Source organism: Henckelia pumila, chromosome 3 (genome assembly GCF_033568475.1).
Source record: "Henckelia pumila isolate YLH828 chromosome 3, ASM3356847v2, whole genome shotgun sequence".
Classification (NCBI taxonomy): domain Eukaryota; kingdom Viridiplantae; phylum Streptophyta; class Magnoliopsida; order Lamiales; family Gesneriaceae; genus Henckelia; species Henckelia pumila.
Genome location: NC_133122.1, coordinates 75,366,301 through 75,388,001, shown reverse-complemented (window position 1 = coordinate 75,388,001; position 21,701 = coordinate 75,366,301). Strand labels below are relative to the sequence as shown.

General features: G+C 38.9%; 1 protein-coding gene across 2 annotated transcripts; it reads right to left on the bottom strand.

The window, feature by feature from the left end:
- Nucleotides 1–2,693: 2,693 nt before the first annotated feature.
- LOC140891325 (uncharacterized) lies at nucleotides 2,694–19,226 on the bottom strand. 2 transcript variants are annotated; one of them, XR_012152486.1, is made up of 8 exons: nucleotides 18,883–19,226; nucleotides 18,688–18,787; nucleotides 7,544–7,688; nucleotides 7,373–7,433; nucleotides 7,184–7,279; nucleotides 5,878–6,103; nucleotides 3,172–3,303; nucleotides 2,694–3,061 (listed from the first exon to the last, which is right to left on the bottom strand). XR_012152486.1 is itself a non-coding variant. In XM_073299768.1 (5 exons), the coding sequence occupies exons 1-5, from the start codon at nucleotides 19,070–19,072 to the stop codon at nucleotides 7,251–7,253; spliced, it is 525 nt and encodes a 174-aa protein (XP_073155869.1). In that variant the 5' UTR covers nucleotides 19,073–19,226; the 3' UTR covers nucleotides 6,114–7,250. The 2 variants fall into 2 exon arrangements, 1 of the variants encoding a protein (XP_073155869.1); XM_073299768.1 differs by lacking the exons at nucleotides 2,694–3,061; nucleotides 3,172–3,303; nucleotides 5,878–6,103 and having other exon boundaries at nucleotides 6,114–7,279.
- Between the last annotated feature and the right edge of the window lie 2,475 nt (nucleotides 19,227–21,701).

Here is a 21,701-nt window from a genome sequence, read left to right as displayed (position 1 = left end):
GTGAAAGGGTTGACTCCTTCATCAATCGCATGGCAGCAGACATGGGTCTCACAAAATTGGATGAAATTCTTGCCAAACTCACGGCACTACAAGAAAATCAAGCGAGATGGATACATAAGCAGAACAATACCATCTTAATTCTCAATAATTCAGTCAATGCGTGCACGTCTGGGCTTCAAAGTCTGGGTGAGTCGGTTGTTCAAGGTAACCGATCCACTCAACAGATTCCATCAGAGCTTCCTGCCAATCTCCCAATTCAACTTCAATTGCTACCCCAGGTCCCGAATTCACGGCTTGTTTCTCTCAAATCATTCGAATCTAGGCGCCCAGAAGCACAACGATTCTCGGGCGACAATCCTTCTGTATGGATTTCACAAATGCACAGGTATTTTGAATATTATGATACCCCGGATCATCGACGGTTGATAATTTCCTCATTTTATTTGGATGGAAACACATTAGATTGGTACGAGGGGTTGGACGACAAACAATTATTTTTGAGTTGGAATGAATTTTGTTTGGCGATTGAGACACGATTTAGTCAGCGGGAAATTGCAGAAGTTTTTGAACGATCAAGTAACTGGTTAGAAGATGTTTCATTAGAATCCCACCAGGTGTTTGATCAATTATCTGACAAGATTAAAGGGATTCCTAAGCCTGTTTTGGTTAGTTGCGTTGTACCGTATGTTCGATTGGAGTTACGGGTGGAACCACACCTCTATCGCCAACAATCATTGGTTCAACCTATGGGATTGGATACGTTTGTTGATGTTGAGTCTATGGTTAACAAGTGCATCACCAAGAAACAGGAAGATGAATTAGACTTGGAAACATCTTTCTGGAATTCCAAAGTACCAACACGGCCACCTATGGCGCCAACTCCAGCTGCAGATAATACCGCTAAGTCTACTCAGACTAAATTTCCTGTGAATGCGGCAATTTCATATGACTTCTCGTTTTATGTGAGGGTACAACTGCCGATGGTTAGGATGTCCAGGGAAGGATTTAGATTTGTGATAACGTGGATGAAGAATCTTTCACACCGGGCATGCATCAGTGATTTTAGTGGTTCGTTTACAAGTACCATTTGGAACAGAAAAAAGAAATCTGGCCCAGCTACTCTTTTGATAGCTATGGGCTCGACTAATATCTTTGAGGAACAATTTAGTGGCAACCACCCTTTGAGTCCTCTGCCACCATTCTTGCCGATAACTTGTGGAACAATTTCCGAATTTATTTGTCAAAACCAAGTTATAGTGTACTGCTTTACTGGTGCAAATCAACCAATGTTCAATTTTTTGCCACATTTATCTTTTGGAAAATAAACATGAGAGCTGGAGATGGAGCACTCAAATATGGGGGCAGTGGGACGGGTTGCTGGTGGAAGAACCCTCTTGAGATGTACTTGGAATTTTGAACACTTACTTTGACTTCCACCTTGAGGACAAGGTGTTTTTGAGGAGGAAGGAAATGATACGATTACGGAGAAAATGAGCCAAAGGAAAAAAGCAAGTCAGACGTAGAAAGTTGACTCCAAATAAATTCTAGTTTTAAATGATTGTATAAGAGATAGTAGAAAGACGGTTACTGTAATTGAGAGTATAAATAGAAAAATAACTCATACTTGTAGAGAATACTAGACATATGTGATATCTAAAATTCTTCTTGTATCTTGCATTCTCTCTAAATCTCACCCATTCTTGAGGAGATTAGCGATCTCGAATTCGCTTCCTATCATTGTCCCTTCAGGTTGGAGCACTATTTATATGTGGATGAGGATTCTGAAGGTCATAGTAAAGTTAATGGTCATTATAAGCTCATTACTAGGTTGTTAAGGGTTGTTACAATATGATGAAAACGACTTCAATTTTTGCCAATTTCATCCGATCATTAATTGGTTGATAAAGGAAGGTGAACATGGCTATTACAAGGTTGAATTCTGATGGTGGTGCTGTGATTTTCGAATTCTCAAAATTCGAATAGGGTTTTCACATATTTCCCTCTTCATGGACGTACGTTTCGACCTTGAAAGTTGGGTTCACATGATCTTAAAAGAGGTAACTGTACTTCTTGTACATTTCCTCCTTGATTTACCAAGTATCTTCTCTTTTTCAATATGATGGTGGTGCTTTGATTTTGGAATTTTTCAAAATCCAAATAGGGTTTTCACATATTTCCCTCTTCATGGACGTACGTTTTGACATTGAAACTTGGGTGGCCACTTGATCTTCAAAGAGGTAAATATACTCATTACAACAAAAACGTTGAAAGACTATGGTGGAAAAATGTAGTTAATTAATGGAGGTTTAAAACCGTAGTTAATAGTCATGTAGTTAAAAGTGCAGTCATAGACTACGGTAAAAAACCGTAGTCTTTTGTCGTTAAAGACAACGGTTTTAAACCGATGCCTTTGCAGAAATATAACCGATGTTAAAAATCATGTTATTAAAAAAATGTGGTCATAGACTACAGTGAAAAACCGTAGTCTTTTGTCGTTTGAGACAACGGTTTTAAAACGTTGTCATTTAGAAAAAAGACGTCGGTTTTACAATATAGACACCGTTTAAAAACCGATGTTTTTCACTACAATAGACAACGGTTACACAATGTTTTATAACCGTTGTCGTTGATCAAAATAAACAACAGTTCTATTTAAAATAAAAACCTTTGTCTTTAGTCTCTGAAATCCAATGCCCATTAAATCAATTTACAAAAATTAATTGTCCATAATGTTTAAAACGTCATAAAATGCACAATTAGTTGATCAAAACTACTTACATTTTTTACAAATTGGTCATAATTTACGTGTGTACCAACAACTAAAACACTAGCCATAAGCCACAAAAGTTTAGAGTAAATTAAGTTTAAAACATCAATTTAGAAAAAAATGATTGTGTCACAAAAGCAATCTTCTCGAGACCTCCGATATCGAAGTCAGTATAGTATGCGTTAAATGAGGCCTTGCTCCAATCTATCTTCTCGAGACCTCCCCTGGTTGCCCAGTCATCAGCCTCCCATAGAGTGGATACAAGTAGGAAAGACCCCATTTCCTTCTGAGTTCCTAAATAATATTAAATTTTGTCATGATTGAAGCAGTTAGTGTATTTTAATCTCACCAGAAACATCCCAAGGTGCACCTGATCTAGACAAATAAATTATGTGGAAACTCACCAATAATATAATTGGGCATGCGATGTAGCTGTAGCTAAACCTCCAATATCCAGACTATAGCTAAAGTTTCAGGCCTCCATCTCGTCTCCCAATAACAGAGGAAAAACCATATACAGGGGCACCTCCATGAATCTATAATTTAACTGAGTTAGTGAGAAAATAAGGCAAGAGACCAACCATCCTATGTTTACATTAGGACGATTTACCGCATAAACATTAGGCAACTAATTCATAATATCGACGAGTTATATCATTTGCAGCTCCGTGTAAAAGTTCCTCTCAAACATCACTGGTTAGATATGTAGCAGCACGCTCTCCATCCAGAAAAGCCAGCAAAAGATAGGAAAATCATAATAGAAGGTTTTCTGTCTGAAGCAGGGACAATTGGCACAACAAGCCAGCAGGAGACATACGAGCTTACAAAGTAAATATCACGCCAAGCTTGAGGGCGTAGAAAATCAACAGTAATATGTAGATTCTTATGATTCTTATTATGGGCGGCATCCGCTTTTTGATGGTTGATACTATATAGTCGGGCTATAGACTATAAATTTAGCACTGACTGGGAGGCAATCGAGTGTTCTATTTTCATTATTTTTTTATTGTTATTTTTCTTTTTATTATCTTTTGTTAATCCACAGCCTTACCCGTCGCTTTCCATGTTCAATAGGTTGCCCCGATAAGAGAAGTTTCTTTGGAATTTTGAAAATAGAGGAAGAGGATGAATCACAGACCAGGAGAGTGTTATTTTTATTTTGTTTCTTGTGTTTTGTTCGTCTTGCATGTGTTTGTTCGTTTCTGCATTTTGTTTATTGTTTCTAAAGCATTGAGAGCAATGCTTTGGATAAGTATGGGGAAGGGTAGTCTAATTTTTATGTTTTTATTTTTGTTATATTTGTGTTGCATCTGTCATGTTTTAGTTTGTTTGCATATAGTTCGTGTCTGTTTTGTTGTTGTTTTCATGTGTGTTGAGTAAGATGATAATTGGGAGCCAATGATGATATGAATTTTTGATTTTTGTGATTTTTTTTTTGTTTTTTTCCCTTGATTTGATATGAGAAACTGTAGGTTGAACCGTGAATCTTTTTAAGCACTCGTGCAAGACCAGTAAATTGTAGCGAAAAAATTGATGATGTTTCTGTCTGTTTGACCATTGCACGATACTAGGTGCTAAGTGATCTTAACTGTGTCCTTTGATTTTTAATGATCCTCTAACAATTGCACTTATGATCTTGGGCGCACCAAAATTTTTGAAAAATTGATATTGATACGAATTTTTGAGAAATTCAACTCCATCCGAGTCATTGACGAGGAATTGAAATCCTAATTACCTTGTCCATGGCTAAGTATACGGAATAAATGGGGTTGCAAAGTTATAAAAATTAAAAGTTCATTTTTGAAAACTTAATAACAACTCCATCCGGGTTTCAGGCAAGGGATTGAAATCCTAATCGCCTAGTCTGAAACTAAGTCTACGGATTCAATGGGGTTGATGCTCCATCCAGGCTATAGACGAGGGGATTGAAATCCAAATCTTATCATAGTTATAGCTAAGTTTGCAGGTAATTAATGGGGCTTAAGAAAGCTGGGTGCAAAATCCGGCGGTGCGTAAAAATAATCTCAAGGAAGGTGTGTTTGTTAGAGGTAATTGGAAGAAATGGATGCATGCGAGTGACTCTTGCATTGATGTGTTATTAGGTCGCTAAGCATTCTTAAAATGAATTCTTTAAAAATTTGCATGAAACTGGAATGACAGTTCACACACACACGTTCACACTAAACCGATGGTGCATTGTGGAGAGTCAAGGGTGTTTTAATTTGGCATGTGACTTCTCTGAGGCAAATTCCCATGAACTGTTCCTACTTTGTTGTTTGTTGCATTGTTTGTCTTGATCGAGGGTGAGAAAGGTTTAAGTATGAGGGAGTTGATAAGTATCTTTTGTGTGCATTATTTTATGTTATTTTTATGTATATTTTGCATGCACTCGTATCACTAGTAGAAAAATCGCTTAAGAATTCGGTTAATAACCGAAGTCGTAGGATTATAAATACCGAAGTAGTGTCACGTGAAGTCTTAGGTACTATTTTACTTCGCGTAATCACCGAAGTCGTATCCCTTAAATTACCGAAGTATTTGGTCGATGCATTGAGGCAGAACCGGTTCATAATCGGACCGGTGGCGAAGTAAAAACATATCTTTTACTTCACTAATTTCATAAGTTGCGAAGTAAAACATATTCTATTACTTCGTCAATTAATGAAGTTGATGAAGTAACAACTATGCTTTGACTTCGGTTCGTAAACGAAGTGAAATATAGTCTTCTACTTTGTCTATTAATGTAATTACCGAAGTCATAGAATAGTTGTTACTTCAGTAATTTCATTAATAGACAAATCAAAATAATGTTTTTTTACTTCGTTAATTTCTTGGTGGAACATCTCCTAGACAAACCGTAATAAAAGAGCATAGACTGTGACACATAAGATAAAATAAAACATTAGAACAAAGATGAAGAAGGCTATATTTACTCTCATATTCCTAAAAAAGGTGCTTATTTAGTTGTTTTTCCTGAAGCTTAGATTACTCTGTACTCGAGAGTGCGATTTATTTATCCTCAGAAAACACAATATAGTAGTTGACGGATATTATCCTCTAACTCATAATGCATGATCAAGCAATAATTTAAAAGCAGCCGTAAGACTTACTCGTGTACTGATTCCTTGAACTTCTCTTCACCCAAGAACTGCATTATCATGAAAATCATTTGCTGCTTCGACACAGAGCCAGCAGGTCCTGCCTCCACCTGCTGAAACTGCTCCATGGTCAATCTTCGCCAAGTTTTCAGAAGAAACTAAAGATCCTTTCAGAAGAAGAACAATAGTTGTTGACCTCCACGGATACAGAACGGTCTCCCGAAACTAAGAAATATCACTAGAAAAACAAGAAATCAAGTTTTGAACAGCCGAATTCAATATTTCAAAATCAAAATCTGAAGATAGGGAAATATTACTTAATTATAAAACCAAAAGAAACATAAAAGTTCTCATCCAGATATACTATCCTCTAGCATGTCTACCATAAACCCGATCAAGGCATATCAATATTTTCTAGCTTCTCTACGATAATATCAAGCAAAAACAAAATGCTACCAGAAGGATTTATAACAAGAAGAAGAAAAAGAAAGCTAAACCCTTTAAACCACTGAATCAAAGATTTGGCAACATAAAAATCATGAGACATAAAAGTTAAATAATGCAAAAAAACCATTTTACCATAACGGTTGGTTTTTCTTCAAAAAAATTAAATAAAATCCACTATGAAAACCAAAGAAAATTAAGGCTTATAATTTTTATATCGAAATCAATCAAAACTCATCAATCAAGAAAACATTCTTGAGACTTCTGTGATTCATTAGGAAGTTCAAAGAATGTCTACTGTAATATTTCTTTCAATAACATAACATGCATTCAGTAAAAATATTCTTCAGATTTAGACAATAGTTTTTTCTTTGACCCCAAAAGAAATTGAACAATCATATACAATAAGAATATGGGGACAAAAAAAAGTTGATAACCAATAAATTTTCAAAAATACCTTATGAATAAAAACCCAAACTCCACCCCAAACCCCAAATGTCCTATATGCCTACATCGGCCAACCAGAAAAATGAAAAGAATTGTAATCACTTCTGAGATTGCTTCATAAAGAACATAAGATGCACACATTGTGTCAGGTAAAACTTGGTAAACATATCAATTAACCAATAATAGGTGATCTGCAAGAAACTTCATACAGAGTTGAGAACGAGTTTCACTCAAAAAATATTTGATATCGCTTCTTGAAACGCTATGATTTACGACAGACTAAATCATGACATGAGCAACCAATCTGAGCATTGAGTTTTTAATGGGACATGCGCATACGAAAATTCAGCTTATGGTCCAACAAAAAGCGCTTTTACATAAACATGATTTTGTCAGATATAATAGAAGGTGAAACATAGAGACCCACGTCCTGATCCATTTGAATATTTGCATCGTCAAGCGTCTTTTCCATGTCACTCATCAATGCGTGCTTTCTAAGACTGAAGTAATCCCAAATGTACACCTGAGCAAGGAAATTTATTTGACTAAATTTATCATCGTGAGTTTAAGAAAACAAACACATATGAGAACAGGGTAACATAGGACAAGGTCTTACTTGCTTCGAGGTAAGATACAAAAATCTCACAAGCCCTTTGGTGAAGTTTGCCAATCTTTTCCTGCCAGATGAAATTCAGTGTAGCAGATACTAGAAAATAGGCAGCCATGGCAAAAGGTGAATAATAAACTGTCTCATTCCTTTTGGGAGTAGGGAACACATTCGCCATACCTTTTTGCTTATTCTTATGACAGAACTGACACCTTTTGGCATCAAATGCAACTGAAGCCATATAGGATAAACTTCAACAGACAATTCTGTTTGTGAAAGGCTAGTGCTGATAACTTTTCGCGCCAATACAGGACCACCTACATACCTAATTTCAACAAAGACTTGTATTAAATCCCATTTTACTAAACAATCTATAACATAATAAAACTCACTAGTAAGTATAGGATGGTAGATATCAAGTTGTATTTTGGTATGACACACAATATGTGTAGGCCGTGGTCCAATAATCCATGGTAACATGAAAACTCAATGTTTGCTAGGTTACATCTCAATCATAGGGGTTTTAGGGCCGAAGAAGGGAATCGATGGAGTTTGGAAGAAAGGGATTGATGGAACAACGATAACGAAACATTGAAACCAAAATCAAAAGAGGAAACCCGAATTGAAGTGAAAAAAAAAAACAGAAACTGATTTCAGGAAAAAACATAGAAAACTCATCCAAAAATTACATTAAAAACCCGAATCGATAGGAAAAGAGAAGGATTCATACGATTATTCCATCGGCGAGCAGCTCCAATTAGCCAAGATCATATAAAATGAAATTTTTTACTTCACATACTGAAACTTAGATTGCAAGAGTATATTTTACCTCCAAGAACTGTAAGAGTGGGTGCCCAGTGAGCCAACTGTGTGGCTATGGGCTTTGTTGACTCTTTGTATAAACAATCTTTTGTTTAATATTATTTACACTTTTATGGCAATGACTTTATATTACTTCATATTGTTATATTGTGATATACTATTGTTGTTTTGATAAAGACCTTGAATATACTATAGTGTATGTAAGATGTGGTAGAACATGGAGATGTCTATCATGAAATACATCTTATAGTCACTGTATATTCTAAAACCGTTCCTAGTCGATTGAGCCGTCCGATAATAAGGATAAGGATCGCTCGAGTTTGAGACTAGCATTTGCGATGCGGAGTACCACGTTTCATTGGTAGGGAACATGGAGATGTTCGAAGCATGCAAATGGATATTCATAGGATGAATAGTCGAACTACCCTATCCGGACTTTCCAAGTGGTTATCACTTATCGAGTGGATAAAGTCCGCGGTTTTGGTTGTACACCATTAGTCCTTACGACTTGAAACATCATGGAGACTCTATATGCTAGTACTGTGCTTTGACTCGTTTACCGACTCTGAGGGGGTCATCAGGTGTCGAGATTGGGTACAGTTACGACACATATAGGAGTCAATGCATTGTTGTCAAGGATTCACCACATACTTGCGAGTGTGGATATCCTATGCGATCTGAGGAGATATTAGTGTGACAAATCTCTGGCCAGAGTACTTGATGTGATTTAAGAAATGGTTTCTTAGTAGCACATGCGATGTCACTAATTTGATCTTCAAGATGCATTGCATAGTTATCGAATCTTGAGCGACTCTCGATATACCAATGGTTGTTGATTCGATCGGGATATATGGATGAAGGGACCGTACTGTACGCTAACCAAAATCTACTGGTTCTTGTAGGCACTATCAGTGATACCTAGGGAATCATGGGGCGATGTTGCTAGGCGCTTTACCATGATTCGTTGGGCAAGTCGGAAAGTGTTGTTCCGAGTCACAAGGAGTTGTGAGCCCACGGCTAGCTGTATCCCTGAACCATTGAGGGTCACACAGTGTAATGGAGTTTTAATCCCCGTTGAGATAGTTAAATTTAAAGAGTTAAATTTAATGAACTAAGGAGTTGGACTTCTTAATTAAGAGTAAGGGAGTAGGGTTTCCTAAAATGACATAGGGATGGACATTTTTGGAAACCACTGAATTCGGATTCAGGAAAATTTATTTTGACTTTAAAACGTGCAGAAATGGTTTCTGTGCACATTGGTGAAATCGTTTCATCAATCGGAGTCACGATGAATTTTATATTAATTTCTGAACGAGCGGGGCTTTGCTTGTCGGGCCCCAGCTTATGACTAATGGGCCCTAAGGTGTTAGTGGCCTGCATTATAAATAAGTTATTTCAGTACAGAAATTACACACAACAGGTCATAAATTTTGAGAGCAAATTTCGAAAACCCTAGACCCTCTCAAAACCGATCGGCCGTCCCCTCCCTTTGCTCTGCCCGAGAAAATTCCGGTCTGTGATTTTGAATCGCAGTAAGGAATAACGAATCAAATTCGTGTATTCTCTTCGCAGAAAACTTCTGATAGATTTTCTAGTGCAATCTATCAGAGGGATTAAACCTCTGTTCGTGGACCTGATTGAAGGCGTTCATCGGTTCCAGGGAGAGACAACAAGAGCAGAATTGTTCTGTTGGTGTCCATTAATCTCGTTGCGAGATTTGAGGTAAAATTTATTTAATTGTTATTTAAATTTTACACACACGTAATTCAATCGTTGTATGGTTGATACCCACACCATGGAATCGTTCCATGAGAAAATTTTAAACTTCCGCTGCACCGGGTATCAATCGTAATTGGTCTGGGAACTCGCCAGTTTTCCAACAAGAACAAGTCCAATGGCTTAGATTTAGAATTGTTTTATTTTTATCAAGTAAATGAACAAAATGTGTCCCAGATCCATTAGTCCTCCAGAAATAGATGAGATATTAGATGAACTAGTTCTTTGTGCTTAGCCATGTACATCCGCTTGGCACAAATAATAACACTTAACCAATACAAATTCTTACTATTATAGGTGTTGAATCCACAAAGCTATCCATACATAGATGCTAAATGATAAATTTCTCAGTTGGTTCACAGTCTTGCTTACCATCAGTCCCGTACAACAAGATGTTATATTTATCCATGACAATTTGAGAAACAAATTCTAGATTTTCTCAGTAATATAAACCTCCACATTTCACATTTCAAAGACAAAAGCCAGGTTGCTCAGATCAATCGATTGAATAATCAATTGTACAAAATTTTTGAGTCTCGGTTTATGAAACAAAATAAATATTTTTAATAAAAAAAAAAAATTTTTCGGGGCAAAACCCGGGCAGCGATTGGATCGCTGCCCGGTGGGGCAGCAATTGTTGCTGCCCCGGGCGGCGCACGGCGTCGCCCAAAGGGGGCGCACAGCGCCGCCCAAGGCGGCGACCGTCGCCGCCCAGGGCGGCGCACGGCGCCGCCCAGGGCAGCGCTGTGCGCTGCCCAGCGCAGCGCTGGGCGCTGCGCAGGGCAGCGCTCGGCGCTGCCCAGGGGCGGCGCTCGGCGCTGCCCAGCGCAGCGCTGGGCGCTGCGCAGGGCGGCGCTCGGCGCCGCCCAGGGCAGCGCCAGGCGCTGCCCTAAGGGGGCAGCCGGGCTGCCCCCGGCCCGCGCCCGGGTGCGGGCCGACCGGGAGTGTCCCGGGTGGCCCGCGGGAAAAATTAATTTTTTAATTTTTTATTAATTTTAATATTTAAAATTTTATTTTTGGTCCGGTCAAAAATTGTTTTTGATTGGTTCACGAGATTTCGGATCGAATTGTTCGAGTCCGTAAATTTTAAAATTGATTTTGGATAAATTTGAATTTTTGGAAAATTTTAATATTTTATCCGTAAATTGAATTTTGAAATCAATTATTTTGGTACAATTGATGATAAGATATGATCTTATGATATATTAGATAAAATATGATTTTATTTGTAAAATTGGATTTTATAGATAAAATATGATTTTATTTGATATGGAGATAAAATATGATTTTATATGTGAAATGTGATTTTATATATAAAATATGATTTTATCTTGTTTAAATTTGAATTGCCACAGCATGTTATCCAATAAATTAATTTTGAATTAAATGTTATTGGATAAGGATGATCGATTGCCATGACCAATTTTGTAGGTGTATGTTAGGAATTTACATTTTGTCTTTATTGTTGTTGGTTTTATTAATGGGCCTGGTTTATGGCCCGATATGAATGTCATATGTAATAAAAGTGGGCTTGGTTTATAGCCCGTTCCCACCCCTAAAAATGTATCCCCTACTTGTCATTGTTATTTAATTGTAAATACATTAGATTTAGTGGGAGATCAAGATTTGAAGATGGTGGGTCCAGCAGACAATGAAGACTGAAGAAATGTAAATTGGAAGCATATGTAATAGGATTGCATTTGCATACTGCATATTACCTAGGATTGGACTAAGACCCGTGATTGGCAACCACGGGTCAATTAGAAATGGAATCGATCATCCTATATAATATGTGATATTATGATTGTATGCATGTTTAGACATAAATTGCGTGAATCCGGCAATGCATGCAATAAATTAAAAATGATGAGACAAATATTTTTATAAATAAAATCCCTCATTTTAAATATGATTTAAAATTTATATCAAGATAAATAAAGGAAATTTAAATATTGTTTAAATGTTCCTACCTTCCATCAACGGTCAATGTATGTGATGCTACCCGCGGATACGGTCCGGCTCATATTATTGGGGGGGCCCGTTCGTCGGAAAGCTGTACATTGGATCGACAAATGTTGTAAGTTGGGTGGAACTCCCATGGGATCGGCTCATATTATTGGGGGATCCACATGGACGTCCATCACAACTTAATATTGATGGGTCATCTTGACATGTCACTTTAAACGGCGTCATATTATTGGGCCCTTATTGGACATGAGGTAAATACATGGGGGTTGCTTTGGAAGCAATTGGGCTCTACCTTTTGAGAATTATGGTTGGCTGATATTATTCGGGACCATAAGTTTGTCAATTGGACTCCATGTTCTCACTAAGGAAAAAGTTTCCCGTTTTCACTAGAGGGTGGTGAAATCGTTAAAATAGTGGGAGTGAGATTCATAAAATTAAATTCGCCTATTTTATGTCTTAGTAAATTGTTAAACAATCATTGATATATGTCTGTTTTTCCTTTTCAGTATTTCATACAATGAATTCGCGAAATCCTTTATTCTCGATCCTCGAACAAAACAAGCTGACTGGCGCCAACTATACGGAATGGTTCCGGAAGTTGAAGATTGTCTTAACTTCGGAGAAAATGCTCTACGTGTTAGAGAAAGCACCTCCGAAGGAAGCACCAGCTGACATAAGTCCGGAGGAATTGGCCAAACTTGATGCATGGTGTGACCATGACATCAAGACCAAATGCTATATGCAAGCCTCGATGTCTGATGAACTCCAGAGGCGATTTGAGGACACGGTGAATGCTGCTGACATTCACACGCAACTCAAGGAACTTTTTGGGGCTCAGTCGAGGGCTGAAAGGTTCTCTACTGTTAAGGAGTTGATGACGTGCCGCATGCGTGAAGGGACTTCGGTCCGTGATCATGGGGTACGAGTGATTTGGCTCATACAGAAGTTAGCGACCCTTGATTTGGTGTTGGAGCATGAACTCAATGTGGACTTGCTGCTTCTATCTCTTCCTTCTTCATTTGATGGATTCGTGATAAATTTTAATATGAACAAGATAGAGGCCACCCTTGAAGAGATGGTCAATATGCTCGTTACATATGAATCCACACTTAAGAAGGATAAGCCAGCTTTCTTGGTGGGCTCCTCATCTTCTGCTAAGAAGGGGCCAAGTATGAAGGGCAAGAAACGTTCTGCCCCACCCAAGAAAGTGGAACCCGAGAAGAAGCAAAAGACAAAGGCTTCAAACGATGGAAAATCCAAGGATGTTTGCCATTACTGCAAGAAGCCGGGTCATTGGAAGCGCAACTGCAAGGAGTATCTTGAGCAGTTGGGAACTGCAAAGGGTATGTTCTATATCGAAATAAACATGTCACTTAATACAACTTCTTGGGTATTGGATACCGGATGTGGTTCTCACATTTGCAATGATTTGCAGGTGATGACAAGAAGTCGCAGGCTTAGAATGGGTGAGACCCAGCTGAGGCTCGGGAATGGTTCCAGAGTTGAAGCTACGGCCATTGGAGATGTTTGTTTGATTTTGCAGAATGGTTTTAAATTATTGTTGAGAGATGTTTTATTTGTGCCAGATTTAATTAAAAACATTATTTCTATTTCTATGCTTGATAGAGATGGTTATTCTTGTAATTTTGTGAATGGGATTTGCAGTATTTACAAGAATGAATGTTTAATTGGAAATGGACAACTTGAAAACGATCTATACAATTTAAAACTAAAAGACGTTCCAGTGAATTGTATTGACAAACCGGCAACAACAAACAAAAGGAAAATCGATAGTCAAAACCGGCAAACCTTTGGCACGCTAGACTAGGTCATATTTCCTCAAGGAGGATGAACAAGCTAGTGGGAGAGGGCATGTTTGATATGTCTGATATTAACTCTCTACCTACTTGTGAATCCTGCCTAAAGGGAAAATGACTAAATCTCCTTTTAAGGGGAAGCCTGAACGTAGTCAAAATCTGTTGGATTTGATCCATACAGATGTTTGTGGTCCATTTAGAGTAGGGACTCAACATGGCCACACCTACTTCATTACCTTTACTGATGATTATTCAAGGTATGGGTATTTATATTTAATGAAATATAAGTCTGAAGCATTTGAAAAGTTCAAAGAATTCAGGGCTGAAGTAGAAAACAAGCTAGGTAAAAGTATTAAAGCACTTCGATCGGATCGAGGTGGAGAATACTTGAGTACCGAGTTTTTGGACTATCTGAAAGAGAATGGGATTCTCTCTCAGTGGACTCCTCCTATGACACCACAGCTTAATGGTGTATCGGAGCGTCGTAATCGAACTTTGTTGGACATGGTTCGATCCATGATGAGCTTCACTGAGCTTCCACCTTCGTTTTGGGGCTATGCGCTTGAAACGGCGGTATTGTTGTTGAATAACGTCCACACTAAAGCAGTGGACAAAACACCATACGAGTTATGGAATGGCAAAGCTCCTAAGTATTCATACTTGAGGATTTGGGGATGTCCTGCTTACGTGAAGCGGACAGTGGGAGATAAGTTGGATAGTCGATCCAGCTTGTGTTATTTTGTGGGGTATCCGAAGAATTCAATCGGATATTATTTCTATTATCCTGCTGAAACAAAGGTGTTTGTTTCACGGAATGCCACCTTCTTGGAGAAGGAATTCTTATTGGATAAGAAAGGCGAGATGATGGAACTCGAAGAAGTTCGAGAAGAACCCGAAATACAAAATAACGATCCCACACCTCAGGAACCATTGCTGGACACGCCTGCACCTAGAAGATCCGAGAGGACTTCTAGACCTCCAGTTCGATATGGTCTTTTTCTTGAAGAGGGTCAAGATGAACCCGACATTGGATGTGATCCAAGAAGCTTCAAGGAAGCAATTTCTGATGCGGATTCGAATTTATGGCTTGAAGCTATGCAGTCAGAATTGGATTCGATGCATACTAACCAAGTCTGGACTTTAGTGGATCCTCCCGATGGAATTGTTCCAATAGGGTGTAAATGGATCTACAAAAGAAAGCTTGGGCCTGATGGTAAGGTATTGACCTACAAGGCGCGATTGGTGGCGAAAGGTTATACTCAAAGGCAAGGAGTTGACTATGATGAAACCTTTTCACCAGTCGCAATGTTCAAGTCCATAAGAATCCTAATTGCCATAGCTGCATGGTATGACTATGAGATATGGCAAATGGATGTGAAGACTGCTTTTCTTAATGGAGACATTAAGGAAGAAATCTATATGAAGCAGCCTGAGGGGTACACATCCATGGGAAGCGAGCATAAGGTATGCAAGCTTCAGAGATCAATTTATGGTCTAAAACAAGCATCAAGAAGTTGGAACCAGAAATTTGATGAAACAATTAAAGACTTTGGTTTCATCAAGAACCCGGAGGAACCTTGCGTGTACAAGAAAGTAGTTAAGGATGCGGTGACATTCTTAGTACTTTATGTTGATGACATCCTACTCATTGGGAATGATGTAGGGATGTTGCAGTCAACAAAGATATGGTTATCAGGTAGATTTTCGATGAAGGATTTGGGTGAGGCATCCTACATTCTTGGGATACAGATCTATAGGGATAGATCTAAGAGAATGATAGGACTCACTCAATCAACCTACATCGATACCATATTGAAACGGTTTTCAATGGATGGGTCCAAGAGAGGACATCTACCCATGTGTCATGGAGTTTCTCTATCCAAGTCTATGTGTCCCAAGACTGATGCAGAGATAGAGAATATGACACATGTACCATATGCGTCAGCTATAGGTAGCATCATGTATGGGATGATATCTACCAGACCGGATGTAGCATTTGCTCTGTGTGTCACGAGCAGATATCAGTCTAATCCTGGTCAGATGCATTGGAAAGCCGTGAAGGACATTCTTAAGTACTTGCGAAGGACTAAGAATATGTTCATGGTTTATGGAGGACGAGAACTCAAACTGGAAGGCTATACCGACTCTAGCTTCCAAAGTGATGTGGATGACTCGAAGTCAACCTCTGGATTTGTGTTCATGCTCAATGGCGGTGCTGTCTCTTGGAAGAGTTCCAAGCAGGACACCACAGCGGATTCCACCACTGAGGCTGAATACATTGCAGCATCAGCTGCTGCTAAAGAGGCCGTTTGGATGAGGAATTTCGTCCAAGAGTTGGGCGTCATTCCTGAATTTGTTGGTCCAGTCCCGGTGTACTGCGACAACACGGGTGCCGTTGCTCAAGCAAAGGAACCAAGGTCTCATCAAAGATCCAAACACGTACTGAGGAAATACCACATAATCCGGGAGATTGTGGAAAGAGGAGACATCAGTGTCGAACGAGTGGCCTCTGCAGACAATATCGCTGATCCACTTACTAAGCCTTTGCCAGGACCATTGTTTGACAAACATCGCGAAGCAATGGGTCTACGTAGTATGACTAGTTGGCTATAGGGCAAGTGGGAGATTGTAAGAGTGGGTGCCCAGTGAGCCAACTGTGTGGCTATGGGCTTTGTTGACTCTTTGTATAAACAATCTTTTGTTTAATATTATTTACACTTTTATGGCAATGACTTTATATTACTTCATATTGTTATATTGTGATATACTATTGTTGTTTTGATAAAGACCTTGAATATACTATAGTGTATGTAAGATGTGGTAGAACATGGAGATGTCTATCATGAAATACATCTTATAGTCACTGTATATTCTAAAACCGTTCCTAGTCGATTGAGCCGTCCGATAATAAGGATAAGGATCGCTCGAGTTTGAGACTAGCATTTGCGATGCGGAGTACCACGTTTCATTGGTAGGGAACATGGAGATGTTCGAAGCATGCAAATGGATATTCATAGGATGAATAGTCGAACTACCCTATCCGGACTTTCCAAGTGGTTATCACTTATCGAGTGGATAAAGTCCGCGGTTTTGGTTGTACACCATTAGTCCTTACGACTTGAAACATCATGGAGACTCTATATGCTAGTACTGTGCTTTGACTCGTTTACCGACTCTGAGGGGGTCATCAGGTGTCGAGATTGGGTACAGTTACGACACATATAGGAGTCAATGCATTGTTGTCAAGGATTCACCACATACTTGCGAGTGTGGATATCCTATGCGATCTGAGGAGATATTAGTGTGACAAATCTCTGGCCAGAGTACTTGATGTGATTTAAGAAATGGTTTCTTAGTAGCACATGCGATGTCACTAATTTGATCTTCAAGATGCATTGCATAGTTATCGAATCTTGAGCGACTCTCGATATACCAATGGTTGTTGATTCGATCGGGATATATGGATGAAGGGACCGTACTGTACGCTAACCAAAATCTACTGGTTCTTGTAGGCACTATCAGTGATACCTAGGGAATCATGGGGCGATGTTGCTAGGCGCTTTACCATGATTCGTTGGGCAAGTCGGAAAGTGTTGTTCCGAGTCACAAGGAGTTGTGAGCCCACGGCTAGCTGTATCCCTGAACCATTGAGGGTCACACAGTGTAATGGAGTTTTAATCCCCGTTGAGATAGTTAAATTTAAAGAGTTAAATTTAATGAACTAAGGAGTTGGACTTCTTAATTAAGAGTAAGGGAGTAGGGTTTCCTAAAATGACATAGGGATGGACATTTTGGAAACCACTGAATTCGGATTCAGGAAAATTTATTTTGACTTTAAAACGTGCAGAAATGGTTTCTGTGCACATTGGTGAAATCGTTTCATCAATCGGAGTCACGATGAATTTTATATTAATTTCTGAACGAGCGGGCTTTGCTTGTCGGGCCCCAGCTTATGACTAATGGGCCCTAAGGTGTTAGTGGCCTGCATTATAAATAAGTTATTTCAGTACAGAAATTACACACAACAGGTCATAAATTTTGAGAGCAAATTTCGAAAACCCTAGACCCTCTCAAAACCGATCGGCCGTCCCCTCCCTTTGCTCTGCCCGAGAAAATTCCGGTCTGTGATTTTGAATCGCAGTAAGGAATAACGAATCAAATTCGTGTATTCTCTTCGCAGAAAACTTCTGATAGATTTTCTAGTGCAATCTATCAGAGGGATTAAACCTCTGTTCGTGGACCTGATTGAAGGCGTTCATCGGTTCCAGGGAGAGACAACAAGAGCAGAATTGTTCTGTTGGTGTCCATTAATCTCGTTGCGAGATTTGAGGTAAAATTTATTTAATTGTTATTTAAATTTTACACACACGTAATTCAATCGTTGTATGGTTGATACCCACACCATGGAATCGTTCCATGAGAAAATTTTAAACTTCCGCTGCACCGGGTATCAATCGTAATTGGTCTGGGAACTCGCCAGTTTTCCAACAAGAACAAGTCCAATGGCTTAGATTTAGAATTGTTTTATTTTTATCAAGTAAATGAACAAAATGTGTCCCAGATCCATTAGTCCTCCAGAAATAGATGAGATATTAGATGAACTAGTTCTTTGTGCTTAGCCATGTACATCCGCTTGGCACAAATAATAACACTTAACCAATACAAATTCTTACTATTATAGGTGTTGAATCCACAAAGCTATCCATACATAGATGCTAAATGATAAATTTCTCAGTTGGTTCACAGTCTTGCTTACCATCAGTCCCGTACAACAAGATGTTATATTTATCCATGACAATTTGAGAAACAAATTCTAGATTTTCTCAGTAATATAAACCTCCACATTTCACATTTCAAAGACAAAAGCCAACAAGAAGCAAACTCCAATAAGCTATAGGAGTAAAAAATGAATTCAAGAAAACTAAAAATTTAGAGTTAAACCTATTTTTGGAAATAAACTCCAAAGCGTGCAGAACCAGGGAATACAAATACTTCACCTTCCTACCATAAACCTGCACCGATCCCTGAAGCACCAAAGCAGCTACAAATTCCACGCAAGAACAGCAAAATAAGCTCTGAATTAAACCAAAAAAATAAAAAAATAAATTCTAAGTGCAATGAAGCGCACAGACTTACCTTCAGCAAAATTTACAGAGCCAAGGGAATCTTCGTTGTTCAAAATCTCACCAGAGCAAATTTTTAGCAGATACTCTTCCAAATTCTTTGCTAAATCCACGCTCCAATTAGCTTCGAGATCTCGAAGAGACTGTACTGTTTGGAGGAACTTCGCAGATGAAGATTCGGGCTTGTCAAATTCGTTATTCATTTTTTGTACAAGTATTAATTACTTCCATCAATCCAGATTTCTTCACGTAGTGTTGAAAATGGTGGTGGAAAGCTGGAGTTGTAAATCGGCAGGGCACTAGAGCTGAAGAAAGGGATTGATGGAGTTTGGAAGAAGGGGATAGATGGAGTTTGGGTTTTTTACGATCCGTAAGTCAACGACAATAATTGAATTTTAGAAAGATGAAGGAATTTACTTCACTATTTACCATTAAAAAAATTATTTTTTGACTTTTTACTTCAGCAAAAATATATATGCCGAAGTAATATGTTCTCAAAAAATAAGTGAAGCTCGTGTTTTTTTAAATACTGAAGTAAAATGTGTGTTTTTACTTAACTTGTGTTATTACCGAAGTTGTTTATTACCTATTAATTCGTAATTAATAATTTCCGAAGTAAATTATGCCGAAGTAAAATGCGAAAATTCTACTAGTGTATTGTCTCATTTTGTTTTTGTTTGTTTTTATGTGATTTAATGCATATGTGTGTATTTCACTCTCCGGATTGATTTTTGTAGGAATTTGTGAAGAAATCATGATTTTGGGGCAAGAGAAGAGCCGCAAGAATAAATTACGGAGCAGTAATGGTCCAAAATTTATTTTTGATGCTAGAAAGATCCAAATCCGATCTCCACCGTTCAAAATAAAGTTCAAGATTTGTGAAGCTTCTGTTCAAATTTCAGCTCAATCCGACGGTTAGAACTCAAGTTATGAATTTTTCAAGAATTATGCGCGAGACAGAATATTTTAATGGGAAGAGGACAGAGTACAACTCGCCCTAGCGCATGTTCATGCGTGTAGTGACCCAACCCAGAATCACTAACTAATCAGAGATTAAGCATGCAATTAAATCTTAAAAACAACGTTTAAATAAATCCAGCGGAAACTTGAACCAAATCAATACAACATACACCAGCATAACAACCGGGCTAATTAAAATATTATACAACCCTATCGAACGGAAGGTACTTAAGGTTCAACCTAAAAACCTGAATAGAAAAAGGGTCTCCACGCAACCTCTGCAGCTCATCGACCGCTACCACCGGGTCCATCCAACCTAAGCCCTGCCCCATCGAATAGGGTGTGCAACACAAAACACTTGGACGCGAGCATAAATGCTCAGTACAGAAGTACGAATATACATATATCATCCATGCACATGCAATATGAAGGGTACTGAAAAACCTATCCAGAATACTGCTCAGTCAAGGCGCCATGATATGTAGCACGCTAGGCCGTTGCATCAGGAGGTGGCTCCCATACCATATGAACTCGTGGATATATTCGTATCCAAATCCATGGAATCCATCCACTGAAATACGAGGCTGAGCAACCCCTACTATAGGCTATGCAAAACAAAGCATAAAGCTCAACGTGTAAATGCATGTCGCATAATATCAATGCACATAGTAATGGCACACAAATCATGCAAACATAATACATGTATATCCAACCTGGTATCTTGGATAATATGTTCGTACCTCTATAGAGAAAACCCAAGCTCCCTAGCAACTCTAGCAGTCCAGGTACTCTCCAATCCATTCCTATAAGCAATATCACTTTTAACATCCTAAAAGCCTTAACTAAGCTATTGCATACATCTAAATATTTTAAGGAGATCATAGCTATACCTACGTCCGTCGTCAGCCCACTGATGGAGACTGCCCCAAAACTTAGGCATAGCTCCGCTACGACTCCAGGATCGCTCTGTTACTTCTGGATTCCCGGTAGGACATCTAGAAGGCCTAATACTAGCTAAAGGGAGGAGAGGAGAGAAGGAAATGTTGCACTTCAGAATGATCACGGCTGCCTCTTTTATAGACAACGTTCGGATCATCCGATCAACTTCGGAGCATTCGATCCCTCCGTCTGAACTTCCTCAGCCAACCACGTGTCTAGCTTCTAGAGAACGCCTGCCGACACAAGTTCGGAGCCTCCGATCCGTCTTTGGATCGTCCGAAGTCACCCTTGTGATGTCACCCATGACATATTATTCCAGGACAGCTGGCCATGCATGATCGGATCCTCCAATCCGAGTTCGGATCGTCCGAACTCTTCAAAGCCCCCGGTCCTTGGGCTCCGTTCTCAGTCCGGATCCTCCGATTCAAGTCTGGATCGTCCGAACTTCCCGGACCCCCCCGACTATTTTCGAGTGTTTTGGATCCATTTTCGGACTACATTAATCCATTTGGAATTTCTTTAATCATGTTTTACTTAACCTAAACACAATCATTGGATTAATTACAATTAATCCTTAATTCCGAATACATGTTACTACATTCTCCCCCCATTAAGAAATTTCGTCCTCGAAATTTAAGTCTAAGGAAAATACAAAAGGTTAAATCGAATGTTCTTTATTACTACTAAACATTTAATTACAACAACAATTACAATTGAAAGAACACAAATCAAAACAACTCTGGATGCTCATCTCGCATCCGGCTCTCTAACTCCCGCGTTGCTTCCTCGGTCCCCCACGCTGCCATTGAACCATGACTAGAGGAATGCGTTTATTCCGAAGAACTTTGTCTTTCCCATCAAGGATTCTGAGCGGTCTCTCAACATAAGACAAATCGAGCTCCTACTGAACCTCCATCGGATTTATAATGTGCG